The sequence below is a fragment of the Oncorhynchus masou genome, chromosome 12 (genome assembly GCF_036934945.1).
Source record: "Oncorhynchus masou masou isolate Uvic2021 chromosome 12, UVic_Omas_1.1, whole genome shotgun sequence".
Classification (NCBI taxonomy): Eukaryota; Metazoa; Chordata; class Actinopteri; order Salmoniformes; family Salmonidae; genus Oncorhynchus; species Oncorhynchus masou.
In genome coordinates this window covers 82,984,661-83,007,871 of record NC_088223.1, presented here as the reverse complement: position 1 = coordinate 83,007,871, position 23,211 = coordinate 82,984,661, and the positions used below count along the sequence as shown (strand labels likewise).

At 41.6% G+C, this 23,211-nt stretch overlaps 1 protein-coding gene across 2 annotated transcripts; it reads right to left on the bottom strand.

Annotated features, from left to right (window-relative positions):
• Positions 1 to 6,517: 6,517 nt before the first annotated feature.
• Positions 6,518 to 19,906, bottom strand: LOC135550949 (trans-Golgi network integral membrane protein 1-like). 2 transcript variants are annotated; one of them, XM_064982238.1, is made up of 4 exons: positions 19,569 to 19,906; positions 18,422 to 18,585; positions 9,338 to 10,332; positions 6,518 to 8,558 (listed from the first exon to the last, which is right to left on the bottom strand). In XM_064982238.1, exons 2-4 carry the CDS (start codon positions 18,537 to 18,539, stop codon positions 8,424 to 8,426), a joined length of 1,248 nt encoding a protein of 415 aa, XP_064838310.1. In that variant the 5' UTR covers positions 18,540 to 18,585; positions 19,569 to 19,906; the 3' UTR covers positions 6,518 to 8,423. The 2 variants fall into 2 exon arrangements, with proteins under 2 accessions (XP_064838310.1, XP_064838309.1); XM_064982237.1 differs by lacking the exon at positions 19,569 to 19,906 and having other exon boundaries at positions 6,518 to 8,194; positions 8,419 to 8,558; positions 18,422 to 19,561.
• Positions 19,907 to 23,211: the final 3,305 nt, after the last annotated feature.

Below are 23,211 nucleotides of genomic sequence, written 5' to 3'. Positions count from 1 at the left end.
CAGACACGGGTAGAAAGATTAGCAAGGATTTTGTATAGCCCGAGTCGACAGACAGCATAGACTGACTGATTCCTAGGAGAGAGAAAGGAGCTAATACACTGTCCTGAAAGGACTGAAGGAGAGAAGTAAATCAGGGAGTTAAGGCAGCTAACATAGTAGGTCTGACAGAACCATGCGGACAGACGTTGTATGGCTTAGCATAGTACAGTAGCTGGAGGCGGGCAGAAACACACACGCAATTAATGTTTAAGCAATCCGCTGAGAACAGAACCGGAGGCAACCGGACCAACGCGCTTATTAACAGTATGGAGAGGAGATGCTCATGTGTAAGAGCTTCTGAAGAAGACAAGACATGCGACAGGTTTTCAAGACATGATGGGTTATAATCTAACCGTTTGATCATCATAAATTTAACTAACGACACAGCCTCTGAGCTAACAGTTTGTTAAAGGAGGAGGAGGGTTTTAGAGGAAGGGAGGTGCTTTGATGGTGAGTGAGTAATGAAGGGGAGGATGACAACTGAATGAGAGAATCGAGGGAGGCCCCAGGGAAACGGGACCCTCAGAGAAGAAGGCAGGCAGACTTCAAGGGGAGGATGACAACAGAATGAGAGAAGCGAGGGAGGCCCCAGGGAAATGGGCCCCTCGGAAAAGAAGGCAGGGAGTCTTCAAGGGGAGGATGACAACAGAATGAGAGAAGTGAGGGAGGCCCCAGGGGAACAGGCCCCTAAGAGAGGAAGACAGGCAGTCTTCAAGGGGAGGATGACAACAGAATGAGAGAAGTGAGGGAGGCCCCAGGGGAACAGACCCCTCAGAGAGGAAGACAGGCAGTCTTCAAGGGGAGGATGACAACAGAATGAGAGAAGTGAGGGAGGCCCCAGGGGAACAGGCCCCTCAGAGAGGAAGACAGGCAGTCTTCAAGGGTAGGATGACAACAGAATGAGAGAAGTGAGGGAGGCCCTAGGGGAACAGGCCCCTCAGAGAGGAAGACAGGCAGTCTTCAAGGGGAGGATGACAACAGAATGAGAGAAGTGAGGGAGGCCCCAGGGGAACAGGCCCCTCAGAGAGGAAGACAGGCAGTCTTCAAGGGGAGGATTACAACAGAATGAGAGAAGTGAGGGAGGCCCCAGGGGAACAGGCCCCTCAGAGAGGAAGACAGGCATTCTTCAAGGGGAGGATGACAACAGAATGAGAGAAGTGAGGGAGGCCCCAGGGGATGGGTACCTCAGAGAAGAAGGCAGGCAGTCTTCATAACAGCAAAGAAGACGTGTGGCGTTAATCAACAAGAGGAAATCCATGAGTCAACACTGTACACTATAGGCTTCCCCATTCCCAGACAAAAACTCAGGACAGTAAAGCTGTAGTTAATATTAAAATAACACACCCAAATCAAACGAGGCAAATAGGACTAGACATTCTAGACAGAGTGGATTATGCCACCCGGGTGACTTTTAGTTTAGGACAGGGACAGGAAATTAAAAGTCTAAGTGAAGTAATTAGAGAAGATAGAGGAGGTCAGAGATATTCATCTTACTGCATACCCTTGACCAATAAAAAGGTAATTGTCACATTTTGTGGTAGGAATACTTGCTAAGTTAATTTTCCATAAATTAAGGTAAATACCACTTCCTGAAGAACATCAACCAATAGTAGGTCTTAAAAAGTCTCACACAATATGAAAATCCGTTATGGGCTCCCAAGTGGCGAAGCGGTCTAAGGCACTGCATCTCAGTGCTAGAGGCATCACTACAGACCCTGGTTTGATTCCAGGCTGTATCACAATCGGCCGTGATTGGGAGTCCCATCGGGCAATTGGCCCAGCGTTGTCTGGGTTTGGGTTTGGCCGGGGTAGGCCGTCATTATAAATAAGAATTTGTTCTTAACTAACTTGCCTCATTAAATAAAAATAATTTTAATCAAAAATAAGAATCCATTACATGGCTCTGTGAATTGAAACAACATTTTGACGCAATGAAGAAAATATGCCGGAAATATACTGGTAAAGGAGACAGAAATGAAGTATGACACCTGCGTTCACACGTTGGTCCACAAATATCCTTGTAATGTCAAATAATGTTTAACCATCTACATTTGATAAACCTGACTATCTGATTTAATTTGATACCATGTGCAATCAAGTATTATGCGTTTAGCTGACTAAGATCAAGAAATGGTCATGAGAAGTGATTGCAAAATAGAAGTGTATTTAATTACTTTGTAAAATGAATTATAACATTATACAAGGCATAAAGCTTAAGTTGCATAGCATTCACAATCTAGGCATACAAATCTTACAGTTACAAGCCAAAACATGAAAAAAGAGACGCCTAATATGAAATGAGAATTGATCATACAACCGTTCTCCATGGTGATCATACAACCGTTCTCCATGGTGATCATACAACCGTTCTCCATGGTGATCATACAACCGTTCTCCATGGTGATCATACAACCATTCTCCATGGTGATCATACAACCGTTCTCCATGGTGATCATACAACCGTTCTCCATGGTGATCATACAACCGTTCTCCATGGTGATCAGACAACCATTCTCCATAGTGATCATACAATCATTCTTCATAGTGATCATACAACCGTTCTCCATGGACAGGATAAGAGACTGAACAAAGGCACTTCATTCCATTCATAACACAAGGTGACACTTTCAAACCTAAACCTACCACCATTGACCCATCAAACGATACCAAGTTACAGTAACCTGATCAGCCAGGCCCAATCTCCACAGGATGTCACAGCAGCTAAAGGTCTAAAGGAGACCTAATGCAAATAAGGCAGAGTTCCTAAAGACAATAAAGCCCCTTTAATAGAGTAGTTTAGAGTTCACCCTGTACTGACAAGTTACCACAGAGACCATACACCCATATAAATAGCATTAGAGTTCTCCTCAGTGGACAAGCTTCTGATAGATACCAAACATTGATGTAATAGCGTTATTCTAACACACATTTCTGTAGTCAATTAACTGGTTACTGTTGGAGAGAGATCCATATACAGTGGGGCAAAAAAAAGTATTTAGTCAGCCACCAATTGTGCAAGTTCTCCCACTTAAAAAGATGAGAGGCCTGTAATTTTCATCATAGGTACACTTCAACTATAACAGGCAAAATGAGAAAAGAATTCCAGAAAATCACATTGTAGGATTTTTAATGAATTTATTTGCAAATTATGGTGGAAAATAAGTATTTGGTCACCTACAAACAAGCAACATTTCTGGCTCTCACAGACCTGTAACTTCTTCTTTAAGAGGCTCCTCTGTCCTCCACTCGTTACCTGTATTAATGGCACCTGTTTGAACTTGTTATCAGTATAAAAGACACCTGTCCACAACCTCAAACAGTCACACTCCAAACTCCACTATGGCTAAGACCAAAGAGCTGTCAAAGAACACCAGAAACATGATTGTAGACCTGCACCAGACTGGGGAGACTGAATGTGCAATAGGTAAGCAGCTTGGTTTGAAGAAATCATCAGTGTGAGCAATTATTAGGAAATGGAAGACATACAAGACCACTGATAATCTCCCTTGATCTAGGGCTCCACGCAAGATCTCACCCTGTGGGGTCAAAATGATCACAAGAATGGTGAGCAAAAATCCCAGAACCACACGGGGGGACCTGGTGAATGACCTGCAGAGAGCTAGGACCAAAGTAACAAAGCCTACCATCAGTAACACACTACCCCGCCAGGGACTCAACTCCTGCAGTGCCAGACGTGTCCCCCTGCTTAAGCCAGTACATGTCCAGGCCCGTCTGAAGTTTGCTAGAGAGCATTTGGATGATCAAGAAGAAGATTGGGAGAATGTCATATGGTCAGATGAAACCAAAATATAATTTTTGGGTAAAAACTCAACTCGTGTTTGGAGGACAAAGAATGCTGAGTTGCATCCAAAGAACACCATACTTACTGTGAAGCATGGGGGTGGAAACATCATGCTTTGAGGCTGTTTTTCAGCAAAGGGACCAGGACGACTGATCCGTGTAAAGGAAAGAATTATTGGGGCCATGTATCTTGAGATTTTGAGTGAAAACCTCCTTCCCATCAGCAAGGGCATTGAAGATGAAACGTGGCTGGGTCTTTCAGCATGACAATGATCCCAAACACACCGCCCGGGCAACAAAGGAGTGGCTTCGTAAGAAGCATTTCAAGGTCCTGGAGTGGCCTAGCCAGTCTCCAGATCTCAACCCCATAGAAAATCTTTGGAGTGAGTTGAAAGTCCGTGTTGCCCAGCAACAGCCCCAAAACATCACTGCTCTAGAGGAGATCTGCATGGAGGAATGGGCCAAAATACCAGCAACAGTGTGTGAAAACCTTGTGAAGACTTACAGAAAACGTTTGACCTCTGTCATTGCCAACAAAGGGTATATAACAAAGTATTGAGATAAACTTTTGTTATTGACCAAATACTTATTTTCCACCATAATTTGCAAATAAATTCATTAAACATCCTACAATGTGATTTTCTGGATTTCTTTTTCTCATTTTGTCTGTCATAGTTGAAGTGTGCCTATCATGAAAATTACAGGCCTCCTATCTTTTTAAGTGGGAAAACTTGCACAATTGGGGGCTGACTAAATACTTTTTTGCCCCACTGTATATATATTTGGCACCTTGGGGGGGGGGGGTTGCGGACTGGCCCTCAAATCATTGTTCTTTGTGTTTTCCTCATGTTCCTGGGCAGGGCCTGCATCCAGAAACACAGCACCTATGAAAATATAATGTCCTAACTATTGCCTACAACAGCAACCTTTCTCCAACAGGCCCTGACACCTAGCTAGCTTGTCAATGAGGCACACCTTGACCTCCCTGGGAAGATAAAGCAACAGCCAAAACATATACATCTGATATGTGTGCTTTGATAAGCATTGGCTGTATTCCAGTAGTTTCATCTATCTGCGGAGGGAGGCTTGCCCCCCGGTTTCCAGTCCATATATTGACCTATCAGCATGGGGAGCCCCCCCCTGCAGACCAAAATAAAGAAACAAAAATGCCCAATATCAGCCTTAATCAACCATCCTGCATGACCTTAGCAATATCACTGCAGATTCGGGTTTACATTCTGTCAACGCTTTGCCAATTTGTTTTTTTATTTACCCACTATCATGTGCTTTTGTGAAGCAATGGAATCTTTGGTTTCACTTCAATTGACAGCATTGGGGGTTCATGAAATCAACCATGTAAATAATTAAGTAAGTTCTACTTACTTACATGGTTATTAATTAGCCTACTCTGTGCTTGCCAGGTTTTAGGATGATAGGCATATCCATTCAAGCTAAAACAGTTACCAAGTTCTTTTCTTTTACTTTAGTTGGAAGCTTCCCAGAAGTGCCCTTCTGAATGTTCTCAAGCGTAGGTGCTGTTTCATCTGCACATCACTGAGTTGTGCCTCTACTGCCATCCAGTGGTGATGTGACCAACTGCAGCCTTATGTCTATCTATAGAACAGGCCCTTTACCTCCCTCAAGACCGACCCATAGGGCCCAACTCATATCAAGCTCTCTCAGTAATGTCATCATTCAGTTAATAAAAAATGTTTGAATGTGTTTTATCATCACATACATTTCACTACACACATCCAGTGTGTTGTTTTACAGGATCAACCATAGTAGTAAGGGACCCCTGGAGCAAATTAGGGTTACTGTAGGTGCCTTGCTCATGGGCACAGACAGTTTTCACCTTGTCGGCTCAGGTACTCAACCAGCAACCTTTCGGTTACTAACCCAACGCTCTAACACAGGGGTGTCAAACTCATTCCGTGCAGGGCCATGGCTGCAGGTTTTAGTTTTTTCCTTTCATTTAAAACATAGACAACCAGGTGAGGGGAGTTCCTTACTAATCAGTGACCTTAATTCATCAAACAAGCACAAGGGAGAAGCAAAAACCTGCAGACAGTAGGCCCTCCATGGAATGAGTTTGACATGCTCTAACCAATAGGCTAACTGCAGCCCCATGCAGAACCATGAAAGGTCATAATGCCATTGACCAGGGGTGGGCAACTCCAGTCCTGGAGGGCCCGATTGGTGTCACACATCCCTACCAAACACAGCTGCTTAATCAAATTGCATTCTAAACTGAAGATTAGGTGATTATTGGAGTCAGGTGTGACACCAATCTCGCCCCAAGGACTGGAATTTCCCACCCCTGCCATTGACACCGTTTAGGATTCAGGATTACTCACTCGGGAGCTGGCATAAATCAACGAACAAAGATACGACCTGTATAACTCAGAGCGAAGTATATTTCTGTCATCATGCAAGACAACTTTAGCAATTGAATGATTTAGGAGTTACTGTAAAGTCATGTGGTCATGACAGGCTCATTTCCACATACATGAATTCCCGTGTGGCTCAGTTAGTAGAGCATGGAGCTTTCAATCTGGGCGAGATCGTCTGCTAAATGACTAAAATGTAAAAATAAAAAGCATTAATTTCTCTTCACGATGAACACAACTAACTTTTTGATGACTCTTACAACCTGCTGTGGAGAAATTCAATTAGAAACAGATTAACATTTATTTAGTAGCAAATGAAGCATTACCAAGAGACACAAAGGGACCCATATACAATTGTGCTTTATAGAATCTCTACAGTTGATTGCAAAAGCAGTGTTCATCCACCACATGCTATATGAAAGCTACACAACACCGTATCTGTTCCATGCATGACATCTCAATCTCTTGCTTTAGCGATTGTCGTGACACCAGAGTGCGCACAGCTCCTGACAGAGCTGAAATCCACCACCTATTTACAATGTTTTAGCCTCATCCCAGATTTAGGCTGTTTACACAGGAAGCCCAAATCTGATATTTTGTTGATTAAATTGGCCTTTTGACTAATCAGATCAGCTCTGAAAAAGATCTGATGTAATTGGTGTAAAGACCAATTAGTGGAAAAAATATCAGAATTGGGCTGCTTGTGTAGACGCAGCCTTTGTGCCCTTTCCAATGCCATCGCTCATTGTCAAGGCAAACATGCTCGTCATGACAATGAGTGACAAGTTGGCACGTTAGCATAAACAGACTGGCACTCAGGCTAATGCTTCTTCTCTGTACTGAAGAGACAGTGGAAATTTAACAGCGATTGACAAGTGCATGAGAATTGATAATTCTGGATTCATGTCACAGGATAATGGCATTAGAACTGAAGGCTCGTTAAGGTAATGACGAGTGAGCAACGGTGGTTATCGTTTCCTCCAGACTGAGCCTACGTCCCAAATGGTAACCCATTCCCTACACAGTGCACTACTTTTGACCAAAGCCATAGGGCCCTGGTCAAAAGTAGTGCACTACATAAGGAATAGGGTGCCATTTGGGATTGCTAATGCCCCCAGAGCGTGGCAGAGAGCTGATTGATCTAAGGTAATCGGTGTCCAAGTGGTGCTTTACATGCACATTAGGCCACATGAAGAGTGCAGATTTCTGATAAAAAGAGAATAATGAAGGACCAAACAAATAGAAAGGAGGACCAGTCCTGGGATAAGTGTATAGCAATCTGGGCAAAGTGTTAAAACAAGTACAATGCCAGATTACAGAAAAATACAATAAGGAATAACTGCCACCATATCAATGTGGTGGTGTGTTCATGCATGTCTACAAAAGTCAAGGGAGAATGGATTTAGCGTAAGAAAGAACCACAACATAAATAATTGTCAGTATTGCTGTAAAAAAAAAAAAAAATCTGCATTTTTTTTTAAATTAAAGGTCTATAATTGTAGTATAGTTTTCCAACTCCAGTCCTCCAGTACCCCCCCACCTGATTCATCTTGTCAAGGGCTTGATTAGTTGACAAGTAGAAACCAGGTGTGCTTGCATGTCCGGGGCCACAACAAAAATATGTTTTGGGGGGGGGTACTGGAGGACAGGATTTGGGAAACGCTGGTGTAGTATACTGTATTCCTACAATATTAACTTCTACAACTACAAATGCTTTGTGGCTAATAACTACAAATAGCCTTCCTTCATTGCTAGGCAAACTAGTTACTAACAAGCAAAGTATCACAACATATTTATCTTGATATTGATTCTGACAATCTATACATCCAAATTTTCTGTGTGTGTAATCTGCAACAAAAAAAGGAGAGCAAAACTATATTAAAAGACAGTAAGGCTTAAACATGGTGGAATGTTTTTCATATAGACCAGTGTAATTGTCACCCAAATAAATAATTTCAAAACTCAAGAGTATGGTTAACAAAACAAAGTAATATTTCCAACGTACGTGGATGAACATTAAAAACGTGTAGGTTATCGATTACAGAGATGAAGTACCATCAAACTCCCTCCTGTCCAGGATTGTCCTGAAGCAAGAGGAAGTGGGGCAAGCTTGTGGGCAAGCGAGCATGTCAATAATGCAGCCGGAAACAGGTTTGTTCAATTCAGGTCAGTCTTTTCGCCTTCCTTCTCTGCTCAGAAAATGTAATCTTGAGTCATCTTGAGGGAAGGCATGGCATCGTTGACATTCTGGTCCAGCCGATGGTACTCCACATTGTTGCGAGAGCACAGGCCGTCCCTCCAGCGCCGACTCTGGGCCAGGAGGAAGATCTGGAGAGAGGGGGATATTCAAATTGACTTTTAACCTTTTTAAAATGGTAACCTAAACCAGTATTCATAAAGCGTCTGAGTTGCAGAGCTGATCTAGGCTCAGGCCCTCTCTATCCATGTAATCATACTCTAAAAAGGGAAAAATTATCCTAAATTAGAACTACTCTAGAATGCTTCATACATACAGACCAAAAAGTAACTGCACTAAGCGCTATCAGGATGATTGTTGTGTGTAGATTGATGAGGACAAAACTCAGTACATGTTGCACGGTATGTACACAAGTCCTGGAAACTGAAAATGTCCCAGATCTTCCATGGCCTACATACTCAGACATGTCACCCAATGAGCATGTTTGAGATGCTCTGGATTGACGTGTACAAAAGTGTGTACCAGTTCACACTAATATTCAGCAACTTGGCACAGCCATCGAATAGGAGTGGGCCAACATTCCATAGGCCACAATCAACAGCCTGATCAACTCTGTGTGAAGGAGATGTTGCACTGCATGAGGCAAATGGTGGTCACACCAAATACTGACTGGTTTTCTGATCCACACCCTTACCCTTTTTATTTAAGGTATGTGACCAACAGATAAATGTGTATTCCCAGTCATGTGAAATCCATAGTTCAGGGTCTAATGAATTCCTTATATGAACTGTAACACAGTAAAATCTTAAATTGTTGCATGTTGCATTTATATTTTTGTTGAAGATGAGGTTCAGTACAGCAGAATACAACCGTCTTGAATGGACTAATAAAGTATTCTTCCTCTGCTTACCTTCCTCTTGTTGTGGTAGGTGATGTATACGATGGCCACCAGGAAGGCCAGGATGACCAAGTGGAAGAAGAAGTGCGAGTCCTCATCCTGGATGGTGTAGATGTTGGTGTCCTTCATACGCACGTCTATCTTCCCAGCATTCTCTGCTGGTCTGAGCACTACCGGTTCATTGTCTGCGTCCACCATGATGTCATCCTCCTCGTCGTTGAAGTTCAGAGAAGCCTTAACTGCTGGCCCCAGGTCATAGTCGCCGTCATCGTCGTCATTTTCTCTGTCGTACACGTCAGTCTCTGCCTGGGACTCTAGATTGTCCTCTTGATCATCCTCTGTAGGGTTCATGTGACCGACAAGCTTGGTGTTGGAGGCAGAGCTTAGTTTCTCCAGGGTGGGCTTGAATGTGATGGTGCTGATGGCTGGATCTGCAGCCATGGTAAAGGTGGCAGCAGCATCTGCATCAGTGGGATTGGGAAGTAGTTCTTGAGTAGTCTGTCCTGCTTCCTTGCCAACAGTTGTTTTATTAATAATGGCAGGGGATTCAGCTATAACCTCCCCTTTGGTGTCCAGTGCGACATATGCTGTAACGCCATCAATGGGTGCATCCTGATTGAGTGTGGTAGCATCCTTGATGGGTGTGGTAGCGTCTTCTAAAGGTGTGGTAGCATACTCGATGGGTGTGGTAGCGTCTTCTAAAGGTGTGGTAGCATCTAAAAGTGTGGTAGCATCCTTGATGGGTGTGGTAGCGTCTTTGATAGGCGTAGCACTCTCATTGGATGTAGCAGCAGCATCCTTTAGGTCTGATGTTACAGCCTTAATGACTGCTGTTTTATCAACATTGATAGATGTTCTAGCTTTGTCATTAGTTACGGTGTCTGCCTTGCTGTCTGTTGTACCAGTGCTGTCGGCTGTTGCTGCACCCTTGCTGACGGTTGCCAAAGGCAAGGAGTGATCCAAACCAACAACTCCTGGATTCAGAGGTGGTTGAACCTCAACTGAATCTGGAAATGAGAGAAATGGGAATTCAAAACAATCACCGCATTCAATTGAACATTTGGAACAATGTAGCCAGGTGAAATAGGCCTAATCAAATTTTACACGACACACATCTTATCATTCTGTGTCTGACCTGCAATGGTTGTCATTGCGCCATCACTTTGCATGAGACCTACCGTTACTTTCTTTGCCCTCCAAGGTTCAGTATACATTTCTCACTGTATAAATGTGCAGTGTACAGCATGTACAGTAAATACCAGCTTAATTTATATGCAGGTCAAGTGTACAAGATGTTCAGTTGGGCTTCTAATGAGGGGGATCTTTGTTCTAGCACCTTCCATCTCAATCAATGACACGATTCAACTAGAGTCAATATGTTGTTTTTTTACTCCTGGGACTTTTGTAGGCGTCGTCCAAGCTGAGGGTTAAGCTGGCTGGGTGTGGAAAGTCAGAGGAATTGAGCCCCTAAGTTAGCGGTCCCCATGAAGGGAGTATTCATTCCTGAGGCTACTGCCAGCATAAATATTTAATAAAAAGGGAGGCCTTTGTCGCAACGATCGCCTTACACATTCATTTGCGACTAAACACACCCTCTAAATAGTAAATGACTGGAAAGTATCCTCCGTCAGGCTTTGTAAAGGGAGGGACATCCCAATAATACGCAACATGTTGTCTACTGAAATGTTCCCAAGTCTAACAATTTCTTCCCTCTTGCAATGTCTCATCAATCTCTCCTACGTCTACATCAGAAATACTGTTCTCCTCACACATTAAACACCAGTGTAGGACGACACCTTTCTTTCTGTAACTCAAGAAACTCTGGGGCAATCCCAGCATCTCCTCACACAGTGTATGGGCTACTGTTGGAAATGGTTAGATTTCTCACAGAGAAGAACACTTATGGATATTGGATACCATGCCATGTCAATTTGGATGCCTGTAAAAACAGGCCACATGGGTTCGCTTTCCCTGAATGTGGCATCAAGCAATGTTCCTAAGAGGAACTCTGAACAGTTCGGCTATGGCACACAAAGGGAACATAGAGTGGCTTTATGAGACGATAAGGCCAGAGATGTTAGCAAAATGTGATCTCTTCTCAAAATATGATTTTTGTAAGTCACTTTTAGAAGGCAATAAGGAAGCTATTGGGAAAGTATTCCTGGCCTCCTGAGTGGTGCAACGGTCTAAGGCACTGCATTGCAGCGCTAGAGGCATTACTACAGACCCTGGTTCGTTCCCAGGTTATGTCACAACTGGCCGTGATTGGGAGTTCTATAGGGCGGCGTGTCGTTTGGGGGGGGGGGGTTGGCTGTCATTGTAAATAAGAATTTTCCTAGTTAAAAATAAATAAATATATTTATTTAAGTATTCCCATGAAGACAAGCTTTATATCAATCTTTAATACAGCATTGTCAGGTCAAACAGACATTAAAATCTTGTGCAGACAGAACCCCAGAAACTAGCTATAGGCCTGTCTTAGATAAGGTCATACCCTTGTTGAAATGTCTAGCCTTGTGTAGCCTCTTATTTTAGAGAACAGTGACACAATTTCACTGACACAGATGCTTATTATTATTTCAGATATATGGTGAGGGACACCTGGTCAGACAGTCCCTCTTTTTCTCACACCTGAAATTAAGAGTCCAGGACCCTCAAGGCGCACACAAACTAGGATAAATAATTTAAGTTATCCAAATCAGAACTCCAACTTGGAAACTGGCATCTTTGTACAGCTGATTTCTTACCTGAAGAAAACTAAAGTCCAGTGTTGTGTATTCATGGATGCCAAGAGGAAGTCAGGCTTCCCCAAATATGTGTTTCCTTAATTTTCTGTCAATTTGGAAGTGGCTGACTATAACCAGAGAAATCATGCGAGCGAGGGAAACAGCACCCCTCTGTCTCAGTATGTGTAGTCTTTGTATCCGATGCTGTCTGGAACAAGAGTATGACATGTTGATGCAGTAGCATTTGAGTGAGTGATTGCAAGCTTAGCGCAAATGTGGGTTGTCCTAGCACAGTACCTTGGACAGCCACATGATATTTAGCAACATTGATTGGACTAAATTGTTTATATCTTTACGTTTTTTCAGTATATTAAAGTAAGCATATATAGCCTTGTTGATCTGATCATGTTTAAGTTGAAATGGTGCTGGAATAGCAGATGCATTGCACCTGCTGTCTTTGTGCTGACTTGACATAACTCCATGATTCTAAATCAGTAGTTGTTTAGTAAATTGTCAAAAAGAAGTTGCTTGACCATGTTGCAGGCCAAATAACTGTTTGTTACATGCAATACTTACTTTGTGGACTTCACCTGTCAGATGTTGCTCTCGGGTTTTGTGATAAAACAAAACTTTAATTTATTCCACCACTGTGTGACTTGTCTTTGTTGTCACATCCTTTTTGTGTATCACGGTGGCGTATGAACTAAGCAAATATCACAACATAGGTTGTACTATGGCTTTTTTACTGCCTTGACTTGCCCAGTGAGTTTACCCATGCACCTCTAATACTGATGTAATGATTTGACCTTGTTTCTATCACGAGTTCCCAGTTTTGAAAGCACCACACGCTACCTTCAACACAACTGGGAACTCTGGAAAATAAGAGGTCAAATCATGACGTCAGTGATGTTCAGAGCTCTTGAAAGAGGCCCGAGTGGAGATGGCCCAAGATGGCATCACTTTGATCAGGTGTAGTTGAACATATGTCCCAATAAACTAGGAAGATTATGATCAATAATCAGTGATTACTTATATGAAGTAACAGAAGGTGATTGGAAAACACTGACATCACACTACTACATGGGCAGAAGAAACTGAAAAAGGCAAGGAATGGCTGAACAGATCCTTATCACCTCAAATTTGATTGGTCACATACACATTTAGCAGATGTTAATGCGAGTGGAGCGAAATGCTTGTGCTTCGAGGTCTGACAGTGCAGTAATATCTAACAATTCCCCAACAACTACCTTACACACACACACACACACGACTCAAGGGATGGAATAAGAATATGTAAATATATAGATCACCAGGCAGCATAGGCAAGGTGCAATAGATGGTATAGGGTACAGTATATACATATGAGATTAGTAATGTAAGATATGTTATTATTAAAGTGACTTGTGGTCCATTTATTAAAGTGGCCAGCGATATGAGTCTATGTAGGCAGCAGCCTCTCTGAGTTAGTGATTGCTGTTTAGCAGTCTGATGGCCTTGAGATCGAAACTGTTATTGAGTCTCTCGGTCCTAACTTTGAAGCACCTGTACTGACCTCACCTTCTGGATGGTAGCGGGGTGAATAGGCAGTGGCTCGGGTGGTTGTTGTCCTTGATAATCTTTTTGGCCTTCGTGACATCGGGTGCTGTAGCTGTCTTGGAGGTTAGGTAGTATTCCCCTCAGATGCTAGCAGCGAAACAAAAGCATGCAGCCCACGTGAAGACTTTCCAGAACTCATGGCAAAAGAATCCTTATTTTCACCACTGCCACCGACGCAGAGTAAGAGCCCTCCTACCAAATACAGGGCAGTCAAATTGTTCTGCCAACCCTGACATTCTCAAGGCCATCTTTGAGAAACTGGCCATCATTGAAAAGACACTATTTTCAAATCAATGGAGTCGCTCTCAGCCACTGTGCAGCAGCTCCTTAATCAGGTGTCAACCCACAGCAAAGAAAATACTGACAATGGAAGCTGAAATACACAAACTGCAATATGTGAAATCTCCAGCTGCGACAGAATGTCATGGAAGTCCAGCGCCACAGCCAGAGATGGAACCTTAAACTGCATGGGGTGCGTTTTCATCGACATCCTCAGCAAAGTAGCACCCAGGATTCGAGACAAGCTCCCGGACATCATGGACGTGGTACACTGCCTGGGAAAGTGAAGGGATGACGGATCTCCGCAGACAACCATCATGCGGTTCACAACAAGAATCTACAATGTTGTCGGAAAGAAGCCAAGGAGTCCAGGCTTCTCATGGAGAAAGAACTACGCATCAAAGAGGCTCTCACTCCAGAAGATGCTGCTGCAAGGGGAAAACGTTGCCCAGTGGGAAAAAATGCAAAAGAAGGGAAGAGAGCATCTTTCAGCAGCCCTTCTGCATTTATTGATGGAAAGAAGATCGATTGCCAGGACGTCAAGTGTATGTCATGTGTACTGAATGTTTTGAAAACACTGTGCTCAGGTATATAGCTACATTGACTTAATCTATGTTGTCCTATTCTTTCTAAGTCAACTGAAAATGTTGAATTAGCTAAATTACTCAAGTAATAAGTCGATTGTCATTTTTATATCACCAGGTTGGTAAATGTGAATACGGGTTCATCGGATTGATCACAACTACCTCGGTTTAGGGTAGTCCAGTTCTCTCTAAAACGCAGGTTTCCTTACTAGCTACCTAGCTTAGTAGTTCAACTAGTTATTCATATCACTACACTGTAATTGTTTTATTTGTCAGGTTAGGCAACGTTTTAAATTCAATGCACTAAATATTGTATCTCTAAATGCCAGGGGTTTACAAAACACTAAATGTAGATTCCATTCTACTCCAGGAGACTCAGTCTGCGATTCAGATTCTAGTTTTTGGAAATCACAATGGGGAAATACTGCTTATTAGTCAGGGGACTAACCACTCAGCTGGCACTATGATATTGTTTCATAAGTTAGAGGTGATATTTCAAAGTCGTGTCCAAATATGGAAAATATTAATCTCCAATCTAAATAAGGCGTGTTTCATTGTGTACAATTGTTAGATATTACTGCACTGTTGGAGCTAGGAACAAGCATTTTGCGACACACACACATTTAGCAGATGTTATTGTGGATGTGACCGATAAAATGTTATTTGATTCTCACACCTCAAATAAGACTTTCTTTTTGGATCTTGCTGATAAGCTTACTGAGCTGCAAAACAAGTATACAAATACATGGCTTATAATTGCTGGAGACTTAATGAAACACCTCATAACTCTTTAGATAGATTTCCACCTAGACGAGCTCAAAGATCTCAGAATAGTAACACCACCTAATTTTGCAGTAAACTGAGAGTGGTTGAACCATGGCGCATCCTTAACACAAACTTAAATGAATACACCTGGTGTAATAAGTCAATAATGGTCAGATCCAGAAAGTATCCGTTTCATTTCTCCCCCACTTTTACAGTATGTACAAGAAGTCAAAAATGCTCCTTTGACTGATCATAAAATTATATTATTGAAGTTCTGTTCTGAAAAATCCAATGGCATTCGAGGATTCTGGAAACATAATAATTCACTCCTAAATTATCCAGTTTTTAACACAGCATAAAGAACTTCACCATAGACTTGTTCAATTCAAATGATTTAGAACCAAAGCCTGAAAGTAATTGAGAAATATTTCAATTCAAAAGTAAGACATCGCCATTACAGTTAATAAATGACGTGTTCTTTTAGAAAGGGATACCCTTACAGCAGAGGAAGAAACAGATCAAATGTACATTGAGTTATAGCTAAAGAGCTAAAAATGGGTTTGAGGTTTAGAAAAAAAAAGCTTTTTTTGGCCCTTGAAAAAAGGAACTAGGAGAGAATCTCTTTCTACATTAAATATACCTTGTGTAAAGACCCATAAGATCATCTCTAGCCTTGATTCTTTCTATGAAAATCTGTATACATCTAATTTTAATAGAATGTGAACATTTTATGGAAAATGTCCATGATCATGTTCCAATTATTTCTGATGAGTTCAGGTCCATATGTGAAGATGAGTTTTCCATAGTAGAGATTAGAGATGCTCTTAAATATATGAAGAAGGGCAAAGAACCTGGAACAGATAGTCTTTCTGTGGAATATTATTTACACTGTTGGGGACATTTAGAGGGACCAGTATTCAACATGTTGCTAGAATGTCTAGCGGCGATGATGACTACCATGAAACAAGGGGTTATTTCCTTAATACCAAAACCTGATAAAGATCCCCTTTTCCATAGATCATTTTAGACCTATTCAATTATTAAATACATATTATAAACATTTGCATATGCTAATAGACTTAAAAATGGGCCAAAACCACCTCATTAATGAAACCCAAACAGGTTTCATGAAAGGTCGCCAGATCAGCTGTAACATTAGGTTAGCTTTAGACTTGATTACGCTGATTCAATTGACTCAAAGGCTATTATTTTATTCCTCAAATGTTGTAAACATTTGATACAATTGAACATAAATTCCTAAAACATACGTTGTACACTTCTGGTTTCGGGACTGTAAAACATCTAAGATATTTCATATTCACCATAGTGTATGCCAGGGTTGCCCTATTTCAGCTTTCTTATTCCTTTTAGTTGTAGAATTACTATCTACTAGAATTTTAAACAACCCTGAATTAAAAGGGTATTTCAATATTTGGAAAATAAATACAAATCTAAATTAGCAGACAATACAGCTCTGTTTCTAAAAGACAAGGATCAAGTTGCTATTGCACTTATTATAAAATCATTCTCTTCTGCATCTTAACTTCAATAAATGCGAAATATTATACATACATAACTCATATTACCAATCTGTTGAATATTCCAGTGAAAGAATGTGAAATATTTAGGGGTGCACATGGCAAAAAAAACAAAAACATTTTCCATCAACATCTCAAATTCTCTCAGAGAATAAAGAAAATTAACTCCCTCTTTAATAACTGGTTCCTGCGTGACCTCTATTATTGGAAGGGTTTTATTGTTCAAAGCAGAGGGTCTGACGTTGTCTACCCTGCTCTATCGCTATTTGTAGCTGATCAAACCAGCAAGGATATCAATGAAACATCCCTAGACTTTATTTAAAATAAAAAAAACGTAAGTCTAATATCAAACTAAAGAGCTGATGGTGGGCTTGAAGTGCTAGATTTAATTGATAACAATACCTTTCAGGTAAACTGGATAAAAAGGATGTATACTTAGCTCTGAATGTATATGGTACTTCTTTCCCTGTCATATTTTTATGAAATTGGGTAGTCTTCAATTTGTGGAAATGCAACTATTCTCCAGCAAAATTACCCATCAAACTGTCCAAATTTCATGAACAAGCCCTTTTAGCCTGGAAACTATATTATGTTCACAACTTCTCCCCACACAAGGCACTTCTGTGGAACAACAAAGATATTGTTGTTAAAAACAAGTCCATGTTCTTACCTAAGTGGTTTGAAAGAAATATTATATTTGTCCTTGATTTGATAAACGAGGAAATATACTCTTATAGAAAATTAATAGAAACATAACTACCAGTACATAATAAAGAATTTAATTCTACATGCAAAGCAATACCTTGACGTACTCAATGAAATCTCATCTGTGTTTCAGAGAACATGTCAAGATATGCACAATTTGTTAGGTTGCTCCCTGCTGGATAATAAATGTAATAACACATTATTAAGATTTGGAGTTAAAAGTAATATCTCTCCTGGAGTGAAATTCTTCTGGAATGCATATACTGAAATTGAATGGAGGAACGCCTGGTTGCTCCCTCAAATGTTCTATATCAAATCAAGTAAAATAAATTAACTTTAAATCTTGCAATAACTTAACTTGTCTAAATTCATGGACTTAAGAGGACATATGCCTTTTCTGTGGTAAAGTGGAAACTATTATACACATTTATGAGTGTGACTCCAGTTAATTTGGAGCGAGTTAAGTATTTACAGTTTTAATTTAATTAATAAGACCCATGTATTTACAATGAAAGATGTCATATGTTATTATTCAAATGAAACGACTGAATTCGTCCTTAATTTCTTCATTATCTCGTAAATTGTATATGAAATTTGTCCCCAAATGCAAAATAGTTTTACTTGAAATCCAATATTTAATCATCTCTAGAATTAGTCAACCAAAAAAAACTATTCTTACAATGCTATCATAGGTTTGTACAATTGTAACCCCTGACCTTATATTCATTTTAAGTACTTTAACTTTGAAACAAAATTCATGTAGTGATTTTTTTTTTTTTTTTACTTTAATGTTATTTTATGTTTCTTCAGAGAAAATGTAGGTGTAGTTCGAGTTGGAATACTCCCAAAATAAAACTAAACATAAATATTCCATGGCAACTTCATGGTGAATATTAAACATACCGTTTTCGGGTTCCAGCGGTGCCGAAATACAGTTGAGAGGAAATAGTTCGAACAAGATAAACACAGCAAATGCACAGTGAATTGTCCAGTTACGTCTCGTCTCCCTGCAAGCCGCCATCTTCGTTGTGGATGATTGTTGACCGACGTGGTTAAGAAGTGAAAAACTGACCGAGAACAGAAACAAGAAACAATGGCAGCATTCCAAACACTTAAAAGACACACCCAATCCCCTCAGCCCTCAAAATAAGTGGACACTTCTAGTGACGTTCCATAACGTCTGACGAGTATACACTTGCAGGGTAAGGGGCGATGGACGAAGGAATGATTTTTAAATGGACCGCCCTTGCCAGGAAATTTGTCACTCGTTCATCCCGCGATGATTGTTTTTTCAGCCACCGGAAGCTTGTGGGTGCATTATATACTCTACAGTCAATTATGATTGCATGTCTACTTATATTAACTATATAATTATTATTATGCGTCTAATGTCTGATAGCTAGCAAATTAATTAGCTAAATACAGTTAGCCTGCCTAGCTACTTCCGAAGGACAAGGTTTTATTTCTACAATTTCCAAAAGTTAACCAAACAAAAACGTAATTACTTTTATGAGACGTGTTTGTGCATTAATAGCACAATTTCTAACTTATTTACATTCGTTTTTACTTACACTTGTATGTTGACTCAATATTGACATTGAGGTATAACGTTTTGGCATATTTTTTTTAGGGGATGTACAATCATCGCAAATTGAATTATGGGGCGTTTCAGGCCCCGAAGTGAACATAATTGTACACTCGCAAACTATTAGAAATGAGGGCTGAGGGGCTTACGTTGCGAACTTCCCTTGCTTGGCTCATCATGGTCACATAATCATCCCCAGTTTACAATTGGGTCATTCATTCCCCATCCTCTCCCCTGTAACTATTCCCCAGGTCGTTACTGTAAATGAGAATGTGTTCTCAGTCAACTCTCCATGGTAAAATAAGGGTTCAATCAAATAAAAATACATTTTGTACTGATGACAAATATGTCCGCGGGGATTCCCCCAAGGGCTGAGGGTTTAAGGGCTGTCTACTTTGAGTTTGAAACGCAGGCATTGGCCCTAAACCCTCGAATTACATTTTACATTGTCACATCCGAGTGTACCTTAAATGTCCCTTGCCTAAGCGAGAGAAAGTGATGATCGGAGGGGCAACGTCCTTGGTGGAAGTCTTGAAGTTGAGCTTAAAAACAACCGACCTAAAGCTATTAATGTACCTAGTAAGCTAATGTATCTAACTAGCACTCCTGCCAGGTAACTAGCTACAGTTACCCATAGCTGGCTAGCTAGTTTTATAGTTTGGTCATTTATTCCAATAATGGCAGGGTCGACAGGAAATCACAGACTACAAAAAGAAAACCAGCCACGTTACGGACAAGGACGTCTCGCTTCCAGAAAACAAAACACCTTTGCCCGCTTTGAGGATAATGCAGTGCCACTGTCGCAGCCCGCTAACAAGGACTGCGCCCCCACCCTCTCTGTGGCCAACGTGAGTGAGACATTTAAACGTGTTAACCCTCGCTGCGTCCTCAAGGCATGTGCAGATCAGCTGGCTGGAGTGTTTACGGACATATTCAATCGCTCCCTATCCCAGTCTGCTGTCCCCACATGCTTCAAGATGGCCACCATTGTTCTTGTACTCAAGAAGGCAAAGATAACTGAACCAAATGACTACCGCCCAGTAGCACTCACTTCTGTCATCATGAAATGCTTTGAGAGACTAGTCAAGGATCATATCACCTCCACCTTACCTGCCACACTAGACCCACTTCAGTTTGTATACTGCTCCAACAGATCCACAGATGATGCAATTGCCATCACACTGCCCTATCCCACCTGGACAAGAGGAATACCCATGTAAGAATGCCACCATAGTACCCTCCAAGCTTATCATTAAGCTGGAGGCCCTGGGTCTCAACCCAGCCCTGTGCAATAGGGTCCTGGACTTTCTGACTGGACGCCCCCAGGTGGTGAAGGTAGGAAACAACATCTCCACTTCGCTGACCCTCAACACTGGGGCCCCACAAGAGTGCGTGCTCAGCAGAGGGAGCACCCCCCTCTGTCCTTCCTTTAGTCCACGTTCATCTCCTTTGTTTTGTTGATGTTGAGTGAGAGGTGGTTTTCACACTCCGAATGCCTTCACCTCCTCCCTGTAGGCTGTGGAAAGGTGGAAAGTTTTAAGTTCCTCAGCATACACATCACAGACAAACTGAAATGGTCCACCCACACAGACAGTGTGGTGAAGAAGACGCAACAGCGCCTCATCAACCTCAGGAGGCTGAAGAAATTTGGCTTGTCACCTAAAACCCTGACAAACTTTTACAAAAGCACAATCGAGAGCATCCTGTTGGGTTGTATCAATGTCTGGTATGGCAACTGCAAGGCTGTCCAGAGAGTGGTGCAGTCTGCACAACGCATCACCGGGGGCAAACTACCTGCCCTCCAAGACACCTACAGTACCCGATGTCACAGGAAGGCCAAAAATATCATCAAGGACAACCACCACCCAAGCCACTGCCTGTGTAACAGTATAACTTTAGACCATCCCTCGCCCATACCCGTGCGCGAACCAGGGACCCTCTGCACACATTGACAACAGTCACCCACAAAGCATCGCTACCCATCGCTCCACGGCCCTTGCAGAGCAAGGGGAACCACTACTTCAAGGTCTCAGAGCAAGTGACGTCACCGATTGAAACGCTATTTAGCACGCACCACCGCTAACTAGTTAGCCGTTTCACATCCGTTACACTCACCCCCCTTTTGACCTCCTCCTTTTCCGCAGCAACCAGTGATCCGGGTAAACAGCATCAATGTAACAGAATAACTTTATGCCGTCCTCTCACCATACCAGGGCGCGAACTAGGGGCCCTCTGCACACATCAACAACAGTCACCTTCGAAGCATCGTTACCCATCGCTCCACAAAAGCCGCGGCCTTTGCAGAGCAAGGGGAACCACTACTTCAAGGTCTCAGAGCAAGTGACGTCACCGATTGAAACGCCACTAGCGCGCACCGCTAACTAGCTAGCCATTTCACATCCATTACACCTGTTCACCCCACTACCATCCAGAAGGCGAAGTCAGTACAGGTGCTTCAAAGCTAGGACCAAGAGACTCAAAAACAGCTTAGATCTCAAGGCCATCAGACTGTTAAACAGCAATCACTAACTCAGAGAGGCTGCTGCCTACATAGAGACTCATATCATCAGCCACTTTAATAAATGGATCACTAGTCACTTTAAACAATGCCACTTTAATAATGTTAACATATCTTACATTACTCATCTCATATGTATATACTGTACCTTATACCATCTATTGCACCATGCCTATGCCGCTCGGCCATCGCTCATCCATATATTTATAGGTACATATTCTTATTCCATCCCTTTAGATATGCGTGTATTAGGTAGTTGTTGGGGAATTGTTAGATTACTTGTTAGATATTACTGCACTGTCAGAACTAGAAGCACAAGTATTTTGCTACATTAACATCTGCTAACCATGTGCATTTGACCAATAACATTTTATTTGAATTTGATTTTAAGTGTATACTCATCAGATGTCATGATATGTCATCAGAGGTGTCCACTTAATTTGTGGGTTGAGGGTGTGTCTGTTAACCTCTTTTCTTTTTTGGGGGGAATGCAGCCAATGTAAATACAGTTGAAGTCGGAAGTTTACATACACTTAGTTTGGAGTCATTAAAACTCATTTTTCAACCACTCCACAAATGTCTTGCTAACAAACTATAGTTTTGGCAAGTCAGTTAGGACATCTACTTTGTGCATGACGCAAGTATTTTTTCAACAATTGTTTACAGACAGAATATTTCATTTATAATTCACTGTATCACAATTCCAGTGGATCAGAAGTTAACATACACATAAGTTGACTGTGCCTTTAAACAGCTTGGAAAATTCCAGAAAATTATGTCATGGCTCTAGAAGCTTCTGATAGGCTAATTTACATAATTTGAGTCAATTGGAGGTGTACCTGTGAATGTATTTCAAGGCCTACCTTCAAACTCAGTGCCTCTTTGCTTGACATCACGGGAAAATCTAAAGAAATCAGCCAAGACCACAGAAAAGAATTGTAGACCTCCACAAGTCTGGTTCATCCTTGGGAGCAATTTCTAAATGCCTGAAGGTACCACGTTCATCTGTACAAACAATAGTATGCAAGTATAAACACCATGGGACCGTGCAGCCATGATACCGCTCAGGAAGGAGATGTGTTCTGTCTCCTAGATATGAACATACTTTGGTGAGAAAAGTGCAAATCAATCCCAGAACAACAGCAAAGGACCTCGTGAAGATGAAGGAAACAGGTACAAAAGGATCTATATCCACAACAAAACGAGTCCAATATCGACATAACCTGAAAGGCCGCTCCGCAAGGAAGAAGACACTGCTCCAAAACCACCATAAAAATGCCAGACTACGGTTTGCAACTGCACATGGGGACAAAGATCGTACTTTTCGGAGAAATGTCCTCTGGTCTGAGGAAACAAAAATAGAACTATCTGGCCATAATGACCATCATTATGTTTGGAGGAAAACGGGGGATGCTTGTAAGATGAACACCATCCCAACCGTGAAGCACGGGGTGGCAGTATCATGTGGGTGTGCTTTGCTGCAGGACAGACTGGTGCACTCCACAAAATAGATGGCATCATGAGGTAGGAAAATCAAATCAAATTTTATTTGTCACATACACATGGTTAGCAGATGTTAATGCGAGTGTA